The following is a 23,332-nucleotide window of genomic DNA, read 5'->3' on the forward strand; positions in this document are numbered from 1 at the left end:
AAGGGAAAGAAAATAGAGTAAAAGAGTCGCCAACAAGTTTTAGGAACTTGTAAACTGTTTACGAGGTGAAGGTTACACCCCTTAACGATCCATGAGATCGTCAACACCAAAAGGTCTTGAACCAAATAGGGTTCGGGGATGAGGGTACGAATCCAATCTACAAAAGAAAGGACCCGCCCTATAAAATAGGCCTCTACTTTATTCTACGCGTATTCATGTGCACTTTTGACTAACATGCAATCATTAGGTTAACCCTAAACCTGTTTAATCTATGTTGGTTGAATATTAATGCACAAATAAAACTATTATTGGCGATCACTTGAATTAAAATCATATTAGCGTAAACCAAATTATTAATTATCTTATTAAGTATTATTTCAAGTACAAATTCCCTTTAAACATGCATAAAAGCCGTGATCAAGCAATAACAATAATAAAATATCAAGCAACACAATAATAATAATAATAATAATAATCATGTTGATAATAAAGCTTAATAATAGCAAGATCCTAGGCATGATACTAACAAGATTATTAACAAATCCTAGCATGTCACTAAGCATCAAAGATCAAAGCTTTAAACCTAACATGGTACTAACATGATATTAGAAAGAATAAAAGGCACCCTAAACATGATTCTAGAAAGCAATAAAAATATCCTAACAATGATACTAGGAATTAAACAAATCTAAACATGTTTTCTACATTGAAATAAAATAGAGAGTAAGCTAATTACTTACTTTGAAGCCTCGTGCCTCTTTCTAATAACAAAATACACGCGTTGGTAAACTTCAATGAAATAATAAAATTATAGAATTAAATTAAATAATTGAAATAAAGAGTTATAAAGTTTACACGGGATTTGGGACCAAACCTTCAGAAAAGTATAAACCTTTTACGTCTAGGGCAAAGGCAACTTCGAAATGGGCTAGGTGTTTCTAGATCTTGTGAGTGCGGAATTGTGTTTGATAAAAGCTAGCTAGAAAGAGAGAGAGAAAGAAAGCACGTATCGTTCGAGAGAGAAGAGAAAGAGAGAATTAGGTGATTGTGAATGAATGAAAACAGGGATCCAAGGACTCTATTTATAGGAAAAAGTCCAGAAATTGATTGAAAAAAGTCAGAATTTGAAAAGGAATAAAACTCCACGTTGTCGCTAGAAACTCATCTTGTCGCCAGGCGACAAGCTTGTCATTCTGCGACAGCTTTGATTTTTCACACGTTTTCAGCTCGGAGTCCACTTACCAATAAAATTGACTCGTGAAGTCCGTACATAGGCTAAAATTGTAATTTCATATAAAACATTATTTTATTCCAAGTAAAACTCGTATACATAATTATCAATCCTAATTCCTCTAGGATATGAAAAGAACCTTCTAGAAGATTCTAGAAGACTATAGTCAATCCTACTAGCTTTAGGAATAATAATAGGCCATCCTCTAGATCATTGGGCCGTATGTAATAATCAAACCAGGCCCAATTTAGTATTTTGGACATAACTTCCTCATTATTCATCGAAATTGGGCTTATAATATATCGTTGGAAAGCTCTTTTCGAGCCCCATCCAAGTATACTATTATTAGACCCTTATCATGGACCAAACTAAACTGGATTGGCTATTTTCATAAAATAGAGTTGACTTTCAAAAACAGAAAGACAGATTTTTTTATTAAAAACCAACCGCAACACTAGACTTTTCACACTTTCACTTCATTCGATTATGGTTCGACGCGAAAGGTATTCATCATTGGGTTTTGTTTTGGGGAGACACAATTGGGTGTCTACAGTTTCGAATTTGGGGTTAGGGTTGGGGCAGCGAGAAGGGGAAAAGGGAGGGGGGCAAGATGCGTAGGTGGGGGAAAGGGAATGGGGTGGGGTAGCCGGCGCCGGCCGAAGCTTTAGGCATCGGCCGCTGGCAGGGGGAGGGTGGCTTATTGTTGATGTATAAAGGTTTTGATGATGAGGAACTTAAACTACAGCAAACTCATTTAATAAAGGTTTCTCAAGTGTTTGTTTAGCTTAGGTGAAATTGATCTTGGAGATGGAAGAAGTAGTTGATGCTAGGAAGCCTTGAAGAAGTTCTTTATCCAGAAAGTTATTCACAATAAGAAGAAGAGTTCCCTCACAGGAACTAAGTTCCCTAACAGGAACGTTCCTTAACAGGAACGTTCCCTAACAGGAACCTGAAGATGGATGACTAAGTTCTTTGGAGGAACTTAGTAAAGCGTGGAGCCCAAGTTAACCTACCAGATCAAGAGCGTAGCGCAGCAATAGTTTAGTTAAGATTTTATCTTCTAGATTTATTGTTAAATATGCTAAGTAGGATATGCATGGAATTTATTAGAGGCGTGACAAAATAGCTTGGCAAATTAATTAAAATCGGAAAAGATAAAAAGATAGAAATCGAAAAAGATTTTAATTTAAATGTTTATTTCCTAAAATCAGTTTGTTGAAAAGATATTATACTTTTTAACTAAATATTTCTATCTTATTTTCTGAAAAGATTTTCTTCACAAAGATTTTCTTAAAAACCGTGTTTTAAGATAAGTTAAGTTTAACTTATTTATCTTTATGAAAACCTACTTTCTATACGAGTTATGCTTGTATAAATAGTAGAGAATGAAAAGAGTTAAGGTTCTTGTGAGTTTTATGCGTGAAGAATTACAGAGCTTAATTGTGTAAGTTTGCCAAGCTTATAAACTTGTCATATTAGTTTCGGGTTTCATGCATAGCTTGCCTATCATATACTAGGTATTTATTTCTTGTATTTGGATTGGGTTAGTTGGGAGTGAGTATTTTATTGACATTGCATAGAGAGTTAGCTTCTGGTGAGAAGGGGAAGATTTGTACTTGGGGAGTACGAGAAAGTCTAAGTGTGGGACTTAGACAGGGTAGAACAGGGTGCTGTTCTGTAGAGAGTTCATTTAGGAACTTGAGAGTATAGACTTAATTATAATAGGTTGTAACTTGGTGTTTGTCCTATTATAGTGAAAGTGTTTGTGTTTGAAATCCCTAAGGTAGGGTCGAGGTTTTACTTCTAGTTGGGCACTAGAAGGTTTCCTCGTAAAATACTGTGTGCTTTGCAAGTTCCTGTTTTATTCTGTTTTTATATTTCGAAAAATAGTCACTAGGAACTCATCTACAATTCACCCCCCCTCTTGTAGAGTTCGTCTCAACTAACAATTGGTATCAGAGCGAGGTTCTCAAGTGTTTACAGATAACTTTGCTGAGTAAGTTTCTGGAGAGATGAATTACAAGGAGAAACTAGAAGAAGGGTACTCAACCCAACGTCCACCTATGTTCAATGGTAAGTTCTATGCCTACTGGAAGAACAGGATGGAGATCTTCATCAAGGCTGAAAATTACCAGGTTTGGCGTGTTATTGAAACTGGTGATTTTGAAATAACTCAAACCAATGACAAACATGAGGTAGTTTCTAAATCTATTTCTGATTATGATAAGGAAGATTATCAAAAACTTGAACTGAATGCTTTAGCAATAAAGTATTTACACTGTGGACTTGGACCTCATGAACATAATTGTATCATGGGGTGCAAGTCTGCTAAACAGATTTGGGATTTGCTACAGGTAACTCATGAAGGTACCAATGAGGTAAAACGTTCCAAAATTGATTTATTAATGTCTAGATATGAAAGGTTTGAAATGCAATCTAAAGAAACTATATAGGAGATGTTTACTAGGTTTAATGATATTATTAATGAACTGAACTCCCTTGGCAGACATATTCCTATTGATGAACAGGCAAGGAAAATCTTAAGAAGCCTACCACAAGATGAACGCTGGAGATCCAAGGTGACTGCCATGCAGGAAGCTAAGGACTTTACCAAGTTCAACATGGAACAACTAGCTGGGTCATTGATGACACATGAACTTCATCTGAGTTCCAACACTGAAAATTCAAGAAATAAGGGTCTGGCTCTCAAGGCTCAAGACTCTGAAGAATCAGAAGTTGATGAGGAAGAGATGGCTATGCTAGTTAGGAAGTTTAAGAAAATGATGAACAATAGGAAGTTTGATAGGAACAAGAAGTTCACAAGTTCCAGAAACACAACGTGTTTTAAGTGTGGATCAAAGGATCACTTTATCAAAGATTGTCCTGTTCAGGATGGAGAGAAAGGAAAGGCTAAAGGAAAGGCTAAAGGAAAGGAGAAATCCAAAGAATCAAGAGTCTACAAACCTTACTTCACCAAGGACAATGTCAAGAAAGCCATGCTAGTTGCCTGGGGAGATACAGATTCAGAGGAAGAAGAGGACCAACCTTTAGAAGAGACTGCTCATCTGTGTCTGATGGCAAAAACTGATGAAGCTGCCAAACTAAAGGAGCTAAAATCTGAGGTATGGTACTCTTACAATAGTTTAAAACATCTGTCTAAAGAGAATCTAATAAATGCTGTTCTGGAAATCCAGGAAGATTTAAAGGAATTACATAGATCCAAACAGCAAAGTGATAGAGCTTTAGAAACTTACAAAGAGAACAGTGAGTGGGTCGATAACATGAAGTTTGACATTCAATATAGGTTCTTTAGTCTATTTGATGACAATAAGATTTTAAAAGAGACTGTTGAAAACCTGAAACACGATAATATACTTCTAAATATGGAATTATCTTTACTAAAGCTCAGTGTAGATACTCCTAACTCTGAAGTTCCTCCACTTACTGAATATCCGAATTTTGAAAAATTAAAATATAATTTGGAAGATCTAAAATCGGATAAAGCACGTCTTGAGGGGGAACTTGAGAGAGCTAGGAAAGGTAAACAACCAATAGAGTATAGAGTTCCTGATTGGACCACTAAAGCTCAGACTAAGAGAACTGAAGGTTTAGGTTTTAAGAAGAAGTTCCAGAAAGAAAAGAAGTATGTTAATTTACCTAGTAGTATTGTTTGTTATTTCTGTGGCAATACTGGACATAAGCAGGTTAAATGTCCTAAGAAAGAGAAGTGCACTCAGAAGAATGTCAAACATGTAAAACAAGTCTGGGTTAAGAAAAATGAATCAACTCCTGTTACACAGGAACCCAAGGAAACCTGGGTTCCTGACTCTAACGTTTAATTCTTCTTGCAGGTTCCAGTGAGGGGGAACAACACTTGGTACCTCGACAGTGGTTGTTCTAAGCACATGACTGGAGATAAAACTAGATTTCTCTCACTGGATGCCTACTATGGTGGAACTGTGACCTTTGGTGACAATATGAAAGGAGATATAATTGCTATTGGTAAAATAGGAAGGTCACGTTCCCATGCTATTGATAATGTATTTTTAGTCGAGGGTCTCAAACACAATCTGTTAAGTATTTCACAGTTTTGTGACAAAGGTAACTATGTTAGCTTTACTTCAAATAAGTGTAGAATCATCCACAATGACACTGGGAACATTATTTTAGAAGGAACTCGGAAAGGGAACACATATGTTGTGGATCTTAACGAGGTTCCTAACAGCAGTTTAACATGTCTTAGTGTTATTGAGGATGATCCTCTTTTATGGCACAAGAGATTTGGCCATGCAAGCTTTTCTTTACTTGATAAATTAAGATCTAAGAACTTAGTGGAAGGACTTCCTTGCATTAAGTTTTTGTATGACAAAGTGTGTGAAGCTTGTGCTAAAGGTAAACAGACCCGAATTTCCTTCAAGTCCAAAAAGATGGTAATTACCAAATGGCCTTTGGAACTCATTCATATGGATCTCTGTGGTCCAATGAGAATTCAAAGCAGAAGTGGTAAGAAATATGTAATGGTTATTGTTGATGATTTTTCATGGTTCACTTGGGTTTTCTTTCTTGTAAGCAAGGATGAAACGTTTGATGAGTTTGTTGCTTTTGTAAAGAAAGAACAGAGAAGGACAGGTAATCACTTGATTCATCTAAGATCAGATCATGGAACAGAATTTGAAAACTCCAAATTCGATGAATTTTTTAATGAGTATGGTATGGACCATAACCAATGTTTTCAGGATCGGGATTCTAAGTTGGATCGGAAAGGCCTAGCAGGATCGGATCGTGGGATCGGATCGTAGGATCGCACGATCCTACCAATTTTCAATTCTAAGACATAGTAGATGTATAAAATTGTTGTGGGATCATATTTTATGTAAAAAAAACACTAATAATGCTAATACTTAGTGATTTACTCATTGAAAAGGCGATACTTCATTAAAAAGCTAATTATAGCGAATATTTCGACATCTTTCTCAATAAATTTGTACATAAAAATCTTGAGAACAAGGCAATAGTTATGAGTTCAATACTTCAATGACAAAATAATACACATAATGACATAAAATAGTTTTAATTACAAAAATCTTAGTTTTAATTAAAGTATATTCATCAATCATCATATCCAAAACTCAAATTGCCATACTCAACATCATCACTTCTAACATTAGTTTCTCCTGTACTAGTTGGCTCATTTTCAAAGTTGTTGCCATCACCAAAATCGTCATCATCATTAAATTCATTTGAGCCCATATAAGTTGCTGCAATGTCATCATCATTGTCGGTCAAATTTGTTACTTCAACGATTTCATCTACACAATATGTGGCAAAAATAATTAAAAAGGTGAAATAGGAGAAGATAAGATTTTTACAAGTAATAAATATGAATGAAAAGGAAAATAAAAAGCTCACCATCATGGTCTTCATGATTTTCATCTCCATTTCTTGTAACTTCTCTAGCAATCCTCCTTGCTGCTCTATCAAGATTAGTGAACCATGCATCATTTGTTGGAAGAACATGTTCTTCTTCCTCTGCTATCCACTCATCATCAGACGACAACTCTTCCAAAACTATTGGTTCTGTGATTGACTGGCTTGCTCGTTTCTCATGCCTTCGCTTCAATTTCAAATTATACATCACAAAAACTAAATCGTTCATTTTTTGTTGATGTAATCGATTTCTTTTCTTTGTATGAACCTGTTTAAATTACATATAGAAAAAAAATTTAGAAGACATCAAATGACCCAAATTTGTATAATATAAAGTAAAAAAAAAAAAAAAAATTAGATAGTAGTTTTACCATTTCAAATGCACTCCAATTTCGTTCACAACCCGAGGAACTTCAAGTGAGGCTTAAAATTCTTATGGCAAAGTTTTTAAGCTCTGGACATTCATCCCCATATGAATCCCACCAGTCAGCTTTATGAATTAAGGCACATTCAGAATAGTATGTTAGTATTCGATTTGTTGTAATAAAAAATAAGATGTAATTTTATACCCAAAATCCAAACCTGGAGTTTTTTTTTGTTCTTGTCATCACAGCAGTAGGCAACCCAAAAAGCCCTCTGGCATTTTTAAAGGCATCCATTTGTAAATCAATCATCATTCTTTCGTCCGGATCAGAAACCATTCTTTGAAGACAATTATATAAGCCTATTTTAATGTCAGCATTGGCTTGAAAATCAGGCTTATATTGAAATTGTGGATTTAAAAAATAAGCTGCTGCATGGAGGGGCCTATGAAGTTGATCCTCCCAACGCTCATCAATGATATCCAAGATTGGTTTATAGCTACATTATAAGAAAAAGATTATACGCAAGTATATATCTATAATTATGTTCTAACAAGTAACAACATAAAACAAAATAAATTATATGAAACTTAACAGCTTACTTTCTTTCAACATTGTTAAAATTCTCCTTGATTTGGTTTTTAGCTTGGGCCATAGCTGCATAGATAAATCCCATAGCTGGGTTCTCATCGGAATCTACCATTCGTAGAACTTTTACAAGTGGCAATGCTGCTTTCAAACACATTATAACACTCTGCCAAAATCCCCTGGTATCCAAGATAATTCTTTGAACTTTTTTCCCTTCAACAGATTTAGAAAACTTACTTGATGTCCATTTATTAGATGAAAACAAAGCAAGTAATGATCCTTTATGCTCATTTAAGCACCTCAATGTCAAGTAAGATGTAGCAAATCGCGTGATACCAGGTCTAATAAGCTCTCTATCTTTGGTAAACTCTTTCATCCAAGTGAGGAGTATGGTTCTAGAGTATATGTAAGTTGTTATCTTCCTAGCCTTAGCGATGGTAGCACTATGGACCTTAATCTTCTTATCAAAATCCTCCAGCATTAGATCAATACAGTGAGCAGCACATGGCGTCCAAAATAATTTAGTCCTTTTCTCCATCAATTTTTCTCCAGCAGCTTTGTAGTTTGCAGCATTATTTGTGACAACTTGCACAACATTCTCTTCACCAACCTTTTCTACAACCGCATCCAACATTTCAAGAACTTTGTCAGCTGTTTTAGAGATCTCAGATGTATCAATTGAAGATAGGAACACAGACCCCTTAGGGCTATTCACTAAGAAATTACAAATGGAGCGTCTTTTTCTATCACTCCATCCATCTGACATAATGGTGCAACCTGTTTTTTTCCATTCTTCTTTGAACTCCTCAAGCATGGTCACTACATTTTTCACTTCTTTACTCAAAAATCTCACCCTTATTTCATGATAGCTTGGTGGTTTAAGTCCAATCCCATACTTTGCGATTTTTTCAACCATGATAGGAAATTCAGGATTGTTAACGACATTGAATGGAATCGCACTAGTGTAAAAAAACGAGCTATTTGTTGACAAACTTCTTCTCTTTCTTCCTTTTTATATTTCTGATTAAGTGTTGTTTGTACTCCAGGTTTTCTTCTACTCACAAAAGCATCCATCCCCCCCCTCTTGTTCAAATTATTACTTTGTTGATATTCATGATTATCATCATCCTCACCTATATCATTAAATTTTTTCTTTTTTCTACTAGATTGTTCTGCATTAGCTTGTAATAGGTCTCTAAATTTATGTTTCACATCATCCGAAACTTGCAAACATCTTTCAACATTACAACCAGTCCCAGCAAGGTGATGTTTAAGCCTATAAACACCACCAGCACGCACAACACCACAATATTTACATCTTACTTTCTTAGTTTCACTATCTACCTCACTACCATGTTCCCAGCCTGGGTCAGTCCTACTACCAGGAAAATTTTTCCTTTTATTTTTAACAGAGCTTGCAGAGGCTGACATAATTTTGAAGTTCGAATGATCAATTTCAACAGAGTCGCATAAATAATACCTACCTACATATAGACAGGGAATTTCAATTTGAGGAAAAAAAATTGAGCACTTCAATCTTCAAATATCAATTTAAACTTAATAATATTTCTAGATTATCAACATAATTTACTAGTCCTAACATAAATTCTAAAAACTAAAGTTAAATTAACAAAATCTGAAGTCTAAACAAAATCCCAAAATTGAATAACAGTAGAAAACGAACAAAAACATGCAAATTTACCAAAACAATCCCTAAATTACTAAGCAAATAAAGAAAAATTGAAAATTTCATAATAAAATAACATACCTTTGCAAGCTTGGAGCAAAAAAATGGAGTTTATGCATCATGCATGTGTCGATTTGCGTGAATAAGATAATGGTGAAATGGAGATTTGGAGTTGAATGACTTGAATCTTGAATGTCGGTGAAATGGATAGGAAAAAGTGATCAAAAAGGGTTTTTTTTACAAATAAGATAATGATATCTTGGATTCTTAAGGCTAGAATATTAATGGGCCAGCCCATAATATGTTTGGCTGACTAAATTTTCACAAATATAAGCTTTAATGTAGGATCGTTGGATCGACATAGGATTGCGATCCCACCGATCCTATACGATCCCAACGATCCTATGCCCGATTTTTTGCAAAACCGATCTTAAGGACGATCCAAGTCGTTTGATGAGATTAGGATCGTAGGATCGTACGATCCTACGATCCGGATCGCGATCCTGATAACATTGACCATAACTTCTCTGCCCCAAGAACTCCACAACAAAATGGAGTAGTGGAACGCAAGAATAGGAGTCTTGAAGATATGGCGAGGACAATGCTGATATCAAGCAGACTGCCTAGGAACTTCTGGGCAGAAGCAGTAAACACAGCATGTTATATACTCAATAGAGTATCTGTTAGAGCCATCACAAACAAAACTCCTTATGAACTTATGAAAGGGAGAAAACCTAAAATTTCTTACTTTAGATCTTTTGGTTGTAAATGTTTTGTTCATAATAATGGTAAGAGGAACTTGGGAAAGTTTGATGAACGTAGTGATGAGGCAGTATTCCTAGAATATGCTTCAAATAGTAAAGCCTACAGAGTTTATAATAAAAGAACTATGTGTGTTGAGGAGTCTGTACATATTATATTTGATGAGACTGAACAATTGGTTGATGTACAGGATTGTGATGATGATTTCGAAATTGGACTTGTGCGCAAGCAGAATCCAGATGAGGAACCAGCATCACTGCAGAAGCAGCAAGTTGAAATTGCTGAGGTAACGAATCCTGAAACAAATGCTGAACCAGAGTTGGAGGATGCACCAGGAACCCCATTTCAAGAACCAAACGAAAATCATAATGAAGGGCAACAAGTGGAAACTCCTGAAGAAGTTCAACCTGAGATCCAGAATGAAGTTCCTACAGAAGAACCAGCCAACAATAATGAAGAAAGATTGTATCCAATCAAAGATTTCACTCTAAGGTCCTGGAAACATCAGAAATCTCATCCAGTAGATGCAATCATGAGTGACATAACCAAAGGAACTCAAACCATATCTCAGCTTAGGAACTTCTGTGCATTCAATGCATTCCTTTCTTCTATGGAACCTAAAAATTATGTTGAGGCTTTGACTGACGCTGACTGGATTAATGCTAAGCAAGCTGAACTGAATGAATTTGAAAGAAATAAAGTTTGGCATCTGGAACCTAGACCAAAAGACAAGAAGTTTATTGGGCTAAAATGGGTGTTCAGGAACAAACTAGATGAACATGGTATTATTGTCAGGAACAAAGCAAGACTAGTTGTACAGGGTTTCAATCAGCAAGAAGGAATAGACTATGAAGAAACATTTGCACCTGTAGCCAGGTTAGAAGCTATTCGTTTACTTATTGCTTTTGCTGCTTACATGGGATTTAGGCTGTACCAGATGGATGTCAAATGTGCATTCTTAAATGGATACTTAAATGAGGAAGTCTATGTGGAACAGCCTCCTGCAAAGTTCCCAAACCATGTCTATAAGCTTGACAAGGCTCTTTATGGGTTAAAGCAAGCTCCTAGAGCATGGTATGAAAGATTATCTAAGTTCCTTTTGGCTAATGGCTTTAAACGTGGTAAAATTGATAAAACTTTGTTTTTAAAGTCAAATGGAACTGATTTCTTAGTTGTACAAATTTATGTTGATGATATTTTATTTGGTGCAACTAATGAATCTTTGTGCAAGTACTTTGCTGACCTTATGAGTGGAGAATTTGAAATGAGCATGACTGGAGAATTAAATTTCTTTCTTGGTTTGCAAATTAAGCTAACTGAAGAGGGAATTATGATTCATCAGCAAAAATATATTAAGGAACTGATCAAGAAATACAAATTGGAAAATGCCAAAACCAATAATACTCCTATGGGAACTGCTACTAGATTGGATGAAGATCCATCTGGAACTTGCATAGATCAATCTATGTATCGAGGTATGATAGGCTCACTACTTTACTTAACAGCTAGTAGACCTGACATATCTTTTAGTGTAGGTCTGTGTGCCAGGTTCCAAGCAAATCCAAAGGAGTCTCACCTTACAGCAGTAAAAAGAATCCTTAGATACTTGAAAGGAACTGACGATTTGAGTCTCTTCTATCCTAGAAGTGATTCTTTTGATTTGAATAGTTTCACTGACGCTGACTATGCAGGTGATTTGGTAAATAGGAAAAGCACTTCAGGTATGGTACAATTTTTAGGACCTTGGTTAGTTTCTTGGGGTTCCAAGAAGCAAAACACAGTTGCTTTATCTACAGCTGAAGCTGAATATGTGGCAGCAGCAGCATGTTGTTCACAAGTTCTATGGATAAAACAACAGGTCAGAGATTTTGGTATTATTTTTAAATGTGTACCTATTTACTGTGATAACACAAGTGCTATATGTATTTCTAAGGATCCAGTTCAACACTCAAAGGTAAAACATATCCACATTAGGCATCACTTTCTAAAAGATAATGTGGAGCAAGGGAATATTAAGTTAGAATTTTGTCAAACTGAAAATCAAATCACAGATATTCTAACCAAGCCCTTGAACAGAGAAAGGTTTGAGAAATTGAGACTGGAACTTGGGATGATCAAGCTGAAGTACTAGCCTCTGAAGTTCCAAAATATGGCAGAGTCAAAAATAATGTAAATAAAGCAAAAAGAGCATTTAACACAACTTTGGTGTGCTAAACATAGCTGAAGTGTCACCGTTGTTAATTACTGGAGGTAAGTTCATTAAAACGCTCAATTAATTTTGCTAGTAGTAATGTACATTGTATATGTGTAGAAAGCGTGTTCCAATTGCGTATTTGTGAACAGTGATTATGTTTTGAAAGTTAAATGAATTTAGAAAGAAATTATTTTTGGTAAATACATCCTGCGTGTTTTGCTTTTGGAAAATTAATTGAATTTGTTCAATTAATGACTGCTCAGTAAACTTATTAAATTCCTTACACCGCTTCATTAAATATAAAAGGCACCCACAACCACCTTGCATCATCAAGCTGTCAAAATCATTTACTCCACTGTGAAAAACCTTCTACACTATTCTACAACACTCTTGAAGAAGAAACCATGGCCATAATCACCTCACTAAGCTCGTCTGAAAATTCCCAACACAACCAAACCTCTGAACAAGAAGAAGTTTCATCACTTCCGATTGTCTCAAATTCTGAAACGCAAATCATAACCCCACCATCTTCCACCATGCAAAACCCTAACCCCGAACAATTGGAAAACATCACCACAGTTCTTGACAAATTGAAAGAATGGAAGGCGAAGAAAGGTCAAGAAAAGTCTTTGGAGGATCACATTGAGGAAGTTGAGGAGTTTGCTCGAAATTGGAAGAGGAGGCTTCCGAAAAGGAGAAATCAGAGGACGAGGAAGAAATTGATCAAGCTGAGCTTGAAGTACAAGCTGATAGGTATGTTGTTGGTCACTGTATTGATTTAGATTGGTGTAAAAGTGCTAGATTTCTTGAGTTTATTGATTTAATTAAGTTCCAAGGGTGGGAGTATCTGTTAGTTAAAGTGTCTAACAATTTGATGTATCCGAGTGCTATGACTGAATTTTGTGCGAATTTTGAAGCAAAATTGGGGATAATAACTAGTAAGGTTGGTAAAATCAATATTGAGTTAGATGTGGAAACCTTGAGCAAAATTTTGAGAACACCCATGGAAGGGTATGAGACTTACATTAAGGGTAAGTCAAGTGTCAAGGTTGGAAATTACTTAAGTGGGGACATAGTTGAAGCCCTAGGAGGAAAAAGGGGGAAGAACATCATGAGTCATAATGATCTGAGTCCCTTAAACAAACTGTTATTTAATCTTGTTAAGAAAACCATCTTACCAAGAATTGCCAAGAAGGGTGAAGCATGTTTGATGGACATGGCTGTAATCTTTTGTCTGTCAAGGAAGATTAAAATCAATTTTCCCTCCCTTATGTTTCAGCATTTAGCTCATTGTGTTCCAAGTGGAACAAAAGTAGGTTATGGTGCAATTCTGTCTACAGTTTTTGAAAGTTTGGGTGTGAAGCTCAAGGGAAAGTATGTTGGCTTGGATGAGAAGCCAGAGAATGTGATTGATGGAGATACTCTGGCTGGTCTAAGTTTAGAGGTTGTTCAAGGAAAAATTCAGAAAATAGAGAAGGAAGAAGAGAAGGCTGAAAAATCAACAGGGAAGAGAAAACAAAAGGAAGTGAGTGACAAACCTGTTAGGAAGAGCAGGAGGCTATCTGCAAGCTCTCTGCCTCAGACCAGCATGGAGAAGCCCTTAGTGTTGGATACTGATGATAAGGTACTTGAAGGGCAAGTGGCTGAGCTGGTGGACAGAATGGAGAGGGTTGAGATTCAGGTCAAGGAGTCTGCAGGGAAGGTTCAGTTTCAGAAATTGGAAAAACAAGTGCAAGAGCAGGGGAAGGCACTAAAAGAACTGAAGAAATCAGTGCAGGCACAGAACAAGCTTAAGGTTATGAAGGAACAAGAAGAGCAGTTCCAGCAGAAACTGGAAAGTCTTGAGCAAAGGTTGGAAGCTCTGGTTGCACAGCAGAGGGCAGACAACAAGCAGATCCTGGACCTATTGCAGACCTAGCCTATCCTATTTTCCTTTTAGCTTTCCTAAAATAGCCTATCCTAATTCCTTAGCAGTCATGGACATTTTCTGTTTGTTTTTACATTTTTAAATATTTTGGATTGTAATAACTTTAGCAGGATGTTAACTTTTTGGTTTTTATTGAATGCTTTTGGAACTGCCTATACATATATGCTATTGTCTATTATGAATGCTTAAACAGGAGAGTGGAATTTTCCTAAGGGAAGTTAGCAGTGTTGCCTTCAGTTTCCCACACTCGATGAATTGCTTGTGGGGCTGTGGGTAGATGCTTAATAAACTTGAAAAAGCGGGACTTTTTGATAATGCCAAAAGGGGGAAAAGAAGAAGCAAACATGGAGGCTGAAGTTGTTCTGGGTTCCAGTTGAGAAAGTATCAGAAACTTTCTTCTGATATGATGCTTATAGTTTAGTTTAGTTTAGTTTACTTTCTGTCTTAGTTATTTTCTGTCTTTTATTTAAAAATCCAAAAATACGACCTTTTATTTGTTTTAACTTTCTCAAGGAGTTTGCTTAAGTTTGTCATCATCAAAAAGGGGGAAATTGTTGATGTATAAAGGTTTTGATGATGAGGAACTTAAACTACAGCAAACTCATCTAATAAAGGTTTCTCAAGTGTTTGTTTAGCTTAGGTGAAATTGATCTTGGAGATGGAAGAAGTAGCTGATTCTAGGAAGCCTTGAAGAAGTTCTTTATCCAAAAAGTTATTCACAATAAGAAGAAGAGTTCCCTCACAGGAACTAAGTTCCCTAACAGGAACGTTCCCTAACAGGAACCTGAAGATGGATGACTAAGTTCTTTGGAGGAACTTAGTAAAGCGTGGAGCCCAAGTTAACCTACCAGATCAAGAGCGCAGCGCAGCAATAGTTTAGTTAAGATTTTATCTTCTAGATTTATTGTTAAATATGCTAAGTAGGATATGCATGGAATTTATTAGAGGCGTGACAAAATAGCTTGGCAAATTAATTAAAATCGGAAAAGATAAAAAGATAGAAATCGAAAAAGATTTTAATTTAAATGTTTATTTCCTAAAATCAGTTTGTTGAAAAGATATTATACTTTTTAACTAAATATTTCTATCTTATTTTCTGAAAAGATTTTCTTCACAAAGATTTGCTTAAAAACCGTGTTTTAAGATAAGTTAAGTTTAACTTATTTATCTTTATGAAAACCTACTTTCTATACGAGTTATGCTTGTATAAATAGTAGAGAATGAAAAGAGTTAAGGTTCTTGTGAGTTTTATGCGTGAAGAATTACAGAGCTTAATTGTGTAAGTTTGCCAAGCTTATAAACTTGTCATATTAGTTTCGGGTTTCATGCATAGCTTGCCTATCATATACTAGGTATTTATTTCTTGTATTTGGATTGGGTTAATTGGGAGTGAGTATTTTATTGACATTGCATAGAGAGTTAGCTTCTGGTGAGAAGGGGAAGATTTGTACTTGGGGAGTACGAGAAAGTCTAAGTGTGGGACTTAGACAGGGTAGAACAGGGTGCTGTGCTGTAGAGAGTTCATTTAGGAACTTGAGAGTATAGACTTAATTATAATAGGTTGTAACTTGGTGTTTGCCCTATTATAGTGAAAGTGTTTGTGTTTGAAATCCCTAAGGTAGGGTCGAGGTTTTACTTCTAGTTGGGCACTAGAAGGTTTCCTCGTAAAATACTGTGTGCTTTGCAAGTTCCTGTTTTATTCTGTTTTTATATTTCCAAAAATAGTCACTAGGAACTCATCTACAATTCACCCCCCCTCTTGTAGAGTTCGTCTCAACTAACACTTATGTAACACCCTCGATTTACTAACTAATAATAAACAATAAATACAGGAAAAATAAACAACCTTTAAACAAAATTGCGGAAGCATACACCTAAATCGGAGGTATTACCGCCACACTCGACAACCTGTCAAGTGTTAAGGCTTACAAAATCCCAATAATTACAACCCAACAAATCTAGGTGAGCTATTTATACAACTTTACAAACTTGTTATAACAAACTAATCGAAACACTTGAGCTCCTTTAGCTACGATCACTTCATTAACCTGTTTAGACAAACTTGACTGCTCACCATTAAGGACAAATTCCAAAATAGATCGTCGCAGGGCCACCATAAGAAAAAGACATGGCCGCAAACACAAGTAGCACAACAAACAAACGACACACACGTCAGCAAAAAGCTGAGTAATCGCCACATATCAGAATACAAAGAATAATTGAATAATCTATATTACTAGCTCAATTAAATATTGTAGTTCAAAACTACATTACACATTGTACTCTGAAAAGTAACTATTAATCAACTCAACCTCGAATAATAATAATCCCTTACTCTACTCATAACCAATAGTGTGCCATGCTCTTTGTTCTATACCTAGCTTTGAATATGGGTAATTCGAATAAAACCAACAAGTATAAAAACTTGAATACTCCCAATAATTAGAAAACACCTTGAACCAGACCACATACGGGCCAATTCCCACTGTAGGGGACCATAGAAAAATAAATAAAGATTGTACCTCATTCTTAACTCATGATCATTATCTCATTACCAACATACCAAGGACTAGGTTTATAATGCTGAGCCTCAAACCAAGAACAAAATAATAATCTCAACCTTTTTGATCTCATACATCGATCAAATAATCATAAACTTGATAATAAATAGTATCTCAATATTGGCACAGGTTCCCAATTCATATATGATGACATATTCGGTTCATAAAACGTCTTAACTCTTAGGGCAATAAAACTAGTACCCAAATATAATCTAATTTTAACCCAATATAATATTAGTAGCCCTAAAACCTCAAGAACAATACTCCTTAAAACGACAACATTAAAACCCTAGAAATAACACAATCAATCAATGCGACATTTAAATCATACAATACCACACACTAACCATATACATATAAATCATGATCATATATAATTCACAAATAATAAAATTTACATATAACAATACGAAGTACAATCAATACTAACAATTTATAATAAAATAAAATCAAGAAATAAGATTCGTGTGATTACATATAATAAATAATAATTAAACATGAAGTTTGTGTGATTACCTTTCGAGAGTTTTAATTCATGGACTCAATTAAGAGCCTCCGATTTCACAAAATCCACGGACATAATTATATCAAAAGTTGGCTTATGGAGTTATGGAATGCAAAATTCATCACATTGGAAAAAGGTTAGGAAATAAGGTTACCCAATACTAATAAAAAAAGGATAACTTGAGGTTAGGTAATTGATAATTATTGCTTTTAGGGAAACAAAGAAGTGGAATCAGATGAAAAATCATCTTGCTGCCAACCTTATGAGGACTCTCGTACCGCAAACGAAGTGCGCAGAGAAATAAAGGTATATTTATATATTTTACATAAGTAATATAGATAATTATTAAGGGTTTAAAATAGCTTATGTACTCTTTAAATTGTACAGTGCTATTTAAACAAAATAGGATTTAAACTTTTCAAACTTTAAATTAAAAATATGAGATTAGAAAAGTTATTTAATAAATAAAAATAACTATTTTTTTTATAAAATAAAATATATTAAATCATAAAATATTCGGGTATTACAATCTACCCTCCTTAAAACAAGTTTCGTCCTCGAAACTTAAAACAAAACAGAAAAGTTTAGGGTATTACAATCTACCCTCCTTAAAACAAGTTTCGTCCTCGAAACATAAAGTAGATAAATAACTTACTTGTAGATTTAAAAGAACCAAAACAATCTTAATAAAATATATAGTTAGAGTAAATAAAATATTAGGGGTATTACAGCTTATGAGAGAGGTTGGGTAATGAGGATGGTTGGGTTTTGTTTTTTTTTTTTTAAAAAAAAAATAAATTTAATAAATTTAATGGAACGTTAACAGATTCCGTTTAATGTTAGTGAGTTTTAAATTATGTGATTTTAGGTGGTAGAAAAATAAAATAAAATTTTATGTAGGTAGCAAAAGTGAAATAGGGATGTTTGAATGGTAGCAAAAGTGAAATTTTTTTCCATCTTTTTTAGTCTTTCTTTAATCCATTTTTCGAGCTATTTGTAACTTTAATACAAAATATTTGTGTGTTGTAATTACAATAATCGGGATGACAATAATTGAAAAGGAACTATTTAACAAGAAAAGGACTTGGTCATGAAGTTCACCGTAGCAAAAACATCATTAAAATTGTATGTTTTATGATTACACTTAGGGGTATCGTCTGAGTTCAAAACTAGTTTCAGTACATTGATATCAGTATATAATTTCAACTAATGATCATGTGAAACAGATTCACTATGACCCTCAGAATTATCATACTTGTACAATTTAGCACAAAGAAGATAGTATAAAAAGCTTATAAATCCTAAGATTGTAAGTGTCCAATAAAGGTAATCTACATTACCATGATTAATGTCATTTGGTAGCCATGAAGTAGAATGTTGAACAACAATAAGAAAAACTGTGCCAAGATAACTTCCAACCGAAAATTGTAAAGCAATCATAGCATTTGCAGTATTCTTGAGTGAAGCCGGAAGTTCTTGATAATAGAATGCCATTAGTGTTGGAAAATAAAATGCTGAGCCAATACCCATCAACCCAAGGGGAACGACGAGCCAAAACACCGACATAGCCACTACTTCTGCTTGCTGATCCGTCAAATCGTTAGTCTTAACTAAATTTAGTCTCTTCATTTCGACTAGGGCAAAAGCCACTGCACTCAACACGTTAACAAGATACCCAAAACCTATGGACTCCAAAGGTGTCAATGCTCGACAAATTATGTGTTGCACCAATGGGTACATAATTCGGTCAAGTATAAAGATCATTAAGCATGTTGATGCAATGATAAAGATGAGCATGCTTCCAGCTGGGATTTTAAAATGAGGTCCCATGCTTCGGTCCATTACTAAAGCTTGGAGCACAACTAGACTTGAGCTAACTCCAAATATGATACTTGAAACTAGACCGGATGACCAAATTGGCAATACTTTTATAAGCCTCTTAAAGTCCTCTACTTCCTTCACTGTACATAAGCTCCATGATTTTGTTAATCTTTGGCTTGCTACCGCGTCTTTATCATCCGTTCTTCCTAGGGCAGCTCGATTAAGAAATCTTAATTGATTATGCCAATGACATATAGGAACAAATAATTATAGACTTTCAAATTTAACTTAAATTATAGCAAATCAAGCTAGTTCAATTAAAACAGGAACATCATTTTGGGACGAGGAGAGTATATAAATACATAATTACTTAGATTACCTGAGGCTATTAGTTGGAGGAGCTCTATGATCAATACTTGATGATGAGGTGCCATAAAAGTACTTATCACCATTGATTTCTAACTTCGTTGCATTTGTTTTAAGCTTCCTTACAGATGCCACTACAACACGAGCTATGCTAGTGAACGGGCTTCCTCCGCGTGGCATTACACGCCGATAAAAGCAAGATCCCCCAAAGAACAGCAATATGGCCAATGCATTCCCAGCAACACCGATACCAAAGCCGATTCCCCAACTCACGTTACTTTGAAGGTAAACTACGACAGTGTACCCTATGACTTCACCAAATTCATGCGCACCAAGGAACCAGTTGAAGAAAACTTGACGATGCTTAGGTGAGTTAGGATATTGGTCTGCACCAATTGTTCCGAGTAGGAAGTTTGTGCCTCCAGCTCCAATCACAGCCAAACCTATTGTGGCATAAAGGAACCCATGTTGCACCATCGATGGGGGCTTGCATTCTACCAAGTTATTTCTAATGCATAATTCAGGCCTTAAGGACGGAATTGTAGCTGAAATCGTAAACAAGACAACACCCTGTATCGTGAGGAAAAACCAACATCATTATTGATGAAAAAGTACTAATGGACTGATAGAGTATAAATTAAACATATTCCCGAGCCTCAACCATCAACTTAAGTTTTTGGTTGAGTTGGTCCTCTGACATTAAGAAAAAAAAAAATCAAGATTGTTTCAAATACTTACAAGCAGAGAAACAAAAGATGCAACAATGAAGATGGTGAACGATCCGAAGAAAGAGTCTGCAAGAACTGCACTAATGACGGAGACTAGAGTCATACCACCCATAACTATATTGTACAGTTTTGCAGCGGTGATCTCCTTCATGTTGTATTGTTGTATTGCATATACAACTAGATTAGCGTTCCAAGCACTTACTGCCAATGATATTCCTATCATAGTCCCTGCGATTATTGCAATTATTTCTTTTAGTGATTTATGATACGGGTTGAAATATCTATATTAAAAAAAAAAGTTACTCCATGTGTTCTAAACTTCTAATGTTAAATTTTCATATAATAGCAATGTACAGGATCTGATACCATGTTAGGAACCGAGTTTCCCTATACATGGCTTAGCAGTTTAAAAGAGATTGATTTTTGTTACCATATAACTGCAAGTTTGCAAGTCATATTTACAAGTCGTTCATATTTATTTCTTTAATTTTTCAATGCACTTATATGAGAAAAGAATATAATTAAATTTATCTTCATCATAAACATAACGTGTTAATTTAGGGGTAAAGTAGTGAAGTACACCAATTTGGTAAGGGCAGCAACGTAATTTCATCAATAAGCAAAATTAAATCCACAAAATTCATCTTCTACGTAAACTATACAGTAACACCTCCATTATATCTCTTCCATCACTTTAATTTAATTTTTTTTTTTTTGAAAGAACTTAAATTTAATTTGAAACGACCTTTAATGAAGAAACTAGTGTGTGTCCCGGGTGATGCCCCGAGTTGCTAATTTTGTATTTCTATAATTTGGTAATTATGATCAACTATTTTTAATAGTGTGTGGTTCGAGCATTGTCTCGGTTGTCACTTTTTTTTTTTAACCTCATATGCATTTATATTCTCGCCTTGTGAAAAATAAATGAATCACATAATTCACATCACCTCTAATGTACTTATTAATGAATAGAATATATAATATTATATGAAATTTAAAACATTAATTAAAGTTGGTTGAGATGGTAAACGTATCACATTTATGTATCGGAGGTTTTGGGTTCGAATCTAGCCTATAGCATGTTTTATTATGACATGACATATTTACTGTGAAGAGTGCCATGTGACACCGTTCCTTTAAAAGAAACGCCTTTTAATATATAGTATAGATAGATGATTATATACAACGACAAAATCAAAGATAGCAACAAACCCCTACCCTCTGGGTTGATCTTGCTATTTGTGTCTTAATATTTTGTTAGGGTTCTTCTTTGATGTGGAAGCCGAAAATATGGTGGTGGACATGTTGCTTGGTTAATGTGAGGAAGTCTAAATGGAGGAGGAAGCTTGAGCATTTTCAATGGAGGAAGATGTTGATCATGATTTTATTTATTTTAACTTTACTATGTACTCCCTTTGTTCCTCATTAATTGACACAATCAAATTTGACACACATGTTAATCCACAAGTTTAACCTTAAATTTATATGATTAAATGTCAATGAAAAATATTAAAAAAAATTAGGAATATAATTTTTTAAAATAGTATCTATTTGTTAACATCATATTTCATGATAAAAGTTTGTATTTAATGTTGCTTATAAGAATAATCAAAGTTAGTATCTGAATAATGAATGAAAGTCCAACTACCATTTGTTGCTGTAATTTTCCAAGTAAAACATAATGGGGTATAAGTCAAGCTCTAATCCAATAAAAATTAATTTGATTACTTTAAAAAAATAACTTTATAAAAAATATATAATACACAATCCGTATAAATAATTTCAGTTTAGTAAAATTTATTTCAATGTTATAAAAAATAATTAAGTTCAGTAAAGTTATTTTTTCAATAAATATAATTTTGATTCAACAAAAAATAAGATGAAGAAAATATGGCCTTATTATAAAACGTAGACAAAAGATAATGGGGGAATATAAAACCTTGACTTCCAGACTTATATTGATATTAATCATGTTATGTGAATAGATTATAATGGAGTTGGTCCCATGTTATCATTGATATCATCTCTTGATAAGATTTGATCGTGGAAACATGAAAGATAGATTTCTAAACAAAGTTGACTTATTGACATTGTCCAGGCCTAAATACCAATTGAATAAATTAAAGATCTTTCAAAAAAAAATAAATAAATAAATAAATAAAGATTGTGAAATTTGGTTTGAATTTGGAGCCTTAACGAGACTAGCTAGCTATTTCGTGACTATTCGAGCGTATTTCACGATCTCAACATAACAAGGCTTGAAAATTTTGTACCTTTTTAAATTATTATTTTAATTTTGTTCAATATATTTCTTTCATCTCATACTATAGTTCCTAATTTTATTACATAGTCTCATTTACCATCTTTATCTATAACTACATTTTAATGTATAAAATTAATTATAAGTAATCTATATTATCAAAACTCTACAACAAGACAAATCGATCACTTCTTTTTTACCACGTGACTGTATTTTTGTGAATGCATCAATGAGAAATTTTGTCATAAAATTAAAATTTTTTACCTTAAAAATGAAAACGAGCATTATTCTATAGGTTATGATGAAGGGAGTATCTTAACACATAAATTTATGAGTAGAAAGTCAGAATATATTTGAACGTATTTCTCCAACCTAGTCGTAAAAATTATTGTCAAATTTAATGAGATCTGAGATTGATAATTATAATGTACAAGTAATACAAATAGTTCATGAAACAGTGTAAGAGAGAAAGGAAGAGAAATAATACCAATGATGAAAGGGAAAGTTATCCAACCTCCTTTGTTGTTGATGTTTTCTTGATTTTCTTCATCAACACCTAGTCTTGATGATACTTCTTGTTGCTTCGACTCACAACTTTCCATCTTTAAGGTTACTATAATAAAGATGATCCGTTGGAATCCATCTTGTACATTAACATCACACTTAAATTTATTAATTTATTTTATATTTCCAATTGCCAACAACTATTAATTTAAAAGACTTGTTAATTTGTTTTATTATTTTAAGTAAATTAGAATATAATGACAACAATAAATTATTTTGTTTTTTTTTTTGTTTTTTGTCATTATTCTTCATTCTAATACTTGTATTTATTTATATATTAATGTTGAATATTATAGTACTAATATGATTTATTTCTAGCTAAGATAGTAATACATATGGTTTTCATTTA

General features: G+C 34.2%; 2 protein-coding genes across 2 annotated transcripts; both read right to left on the reverse strand.

Annotated features, from left to right (window-relative positions):
- Positions 1-6,340: 6,340 nt before the first annotated feature.
- Positions 6,341-9,039, reverse strand: LOC145618994 (uncharacterized). Its single transcript, XM_081673597.1, has 5 exons — positions 8,709-9,039; positions 7,623-8,616; positions 7,270-7,519; positions 6,641-6,926; positions 6,341-6,540 (listed from the first exon to the last, which is right to left on the reverse strand). The coding sequence occupies exons 1-5, from the start codon at positions 9,037-9,039 to the stop codon at positions 6,341-6,343; spliced, it is 2,061 nt and encodes a 686-aa protein (XP_081529723.1).
- Positions 9,040-18,450: 9,411 nt separating this feature from the next.
- On the reverse strand, positions 18,451-23,021 carry LOC145618995 (protein NRT1/ PTR FAMILY 2.3-like). The gene is made up of 4 exons (XM_081673598.1): positions 22,907-23,021; positions 20,170-20,387; positions 19,445-20,001; positions 18,451-19,294 (listed from the first exon to the last, which is right to left on the reverse strand). Exons 1-4 carry the CDS (start codon positions 23,019-23,021, stop codon positions 18,451-18,453), a joined length of 1,734 nt encoding a protein of 577 aa, XP_081529724.1.
- Positions 23,022-23,332: the final 311 nt, after the last annotated feature.

This window comes from Chenopodium album, chromosome 27 (genome assembly GCF_948465745.1).
Source record: "Chenopodium album chromosome 27, dcCheAlbu1.1, whole genome shotgun sequence".
Classification (NCBI taxonomy): domain Eukaryota; kingdom Viridiplantae; phylum Streptophyta; class Magnoliopsida; order Caryophyllales; family Amaranthaceae; genus Chenopodium; species Chenopodium album.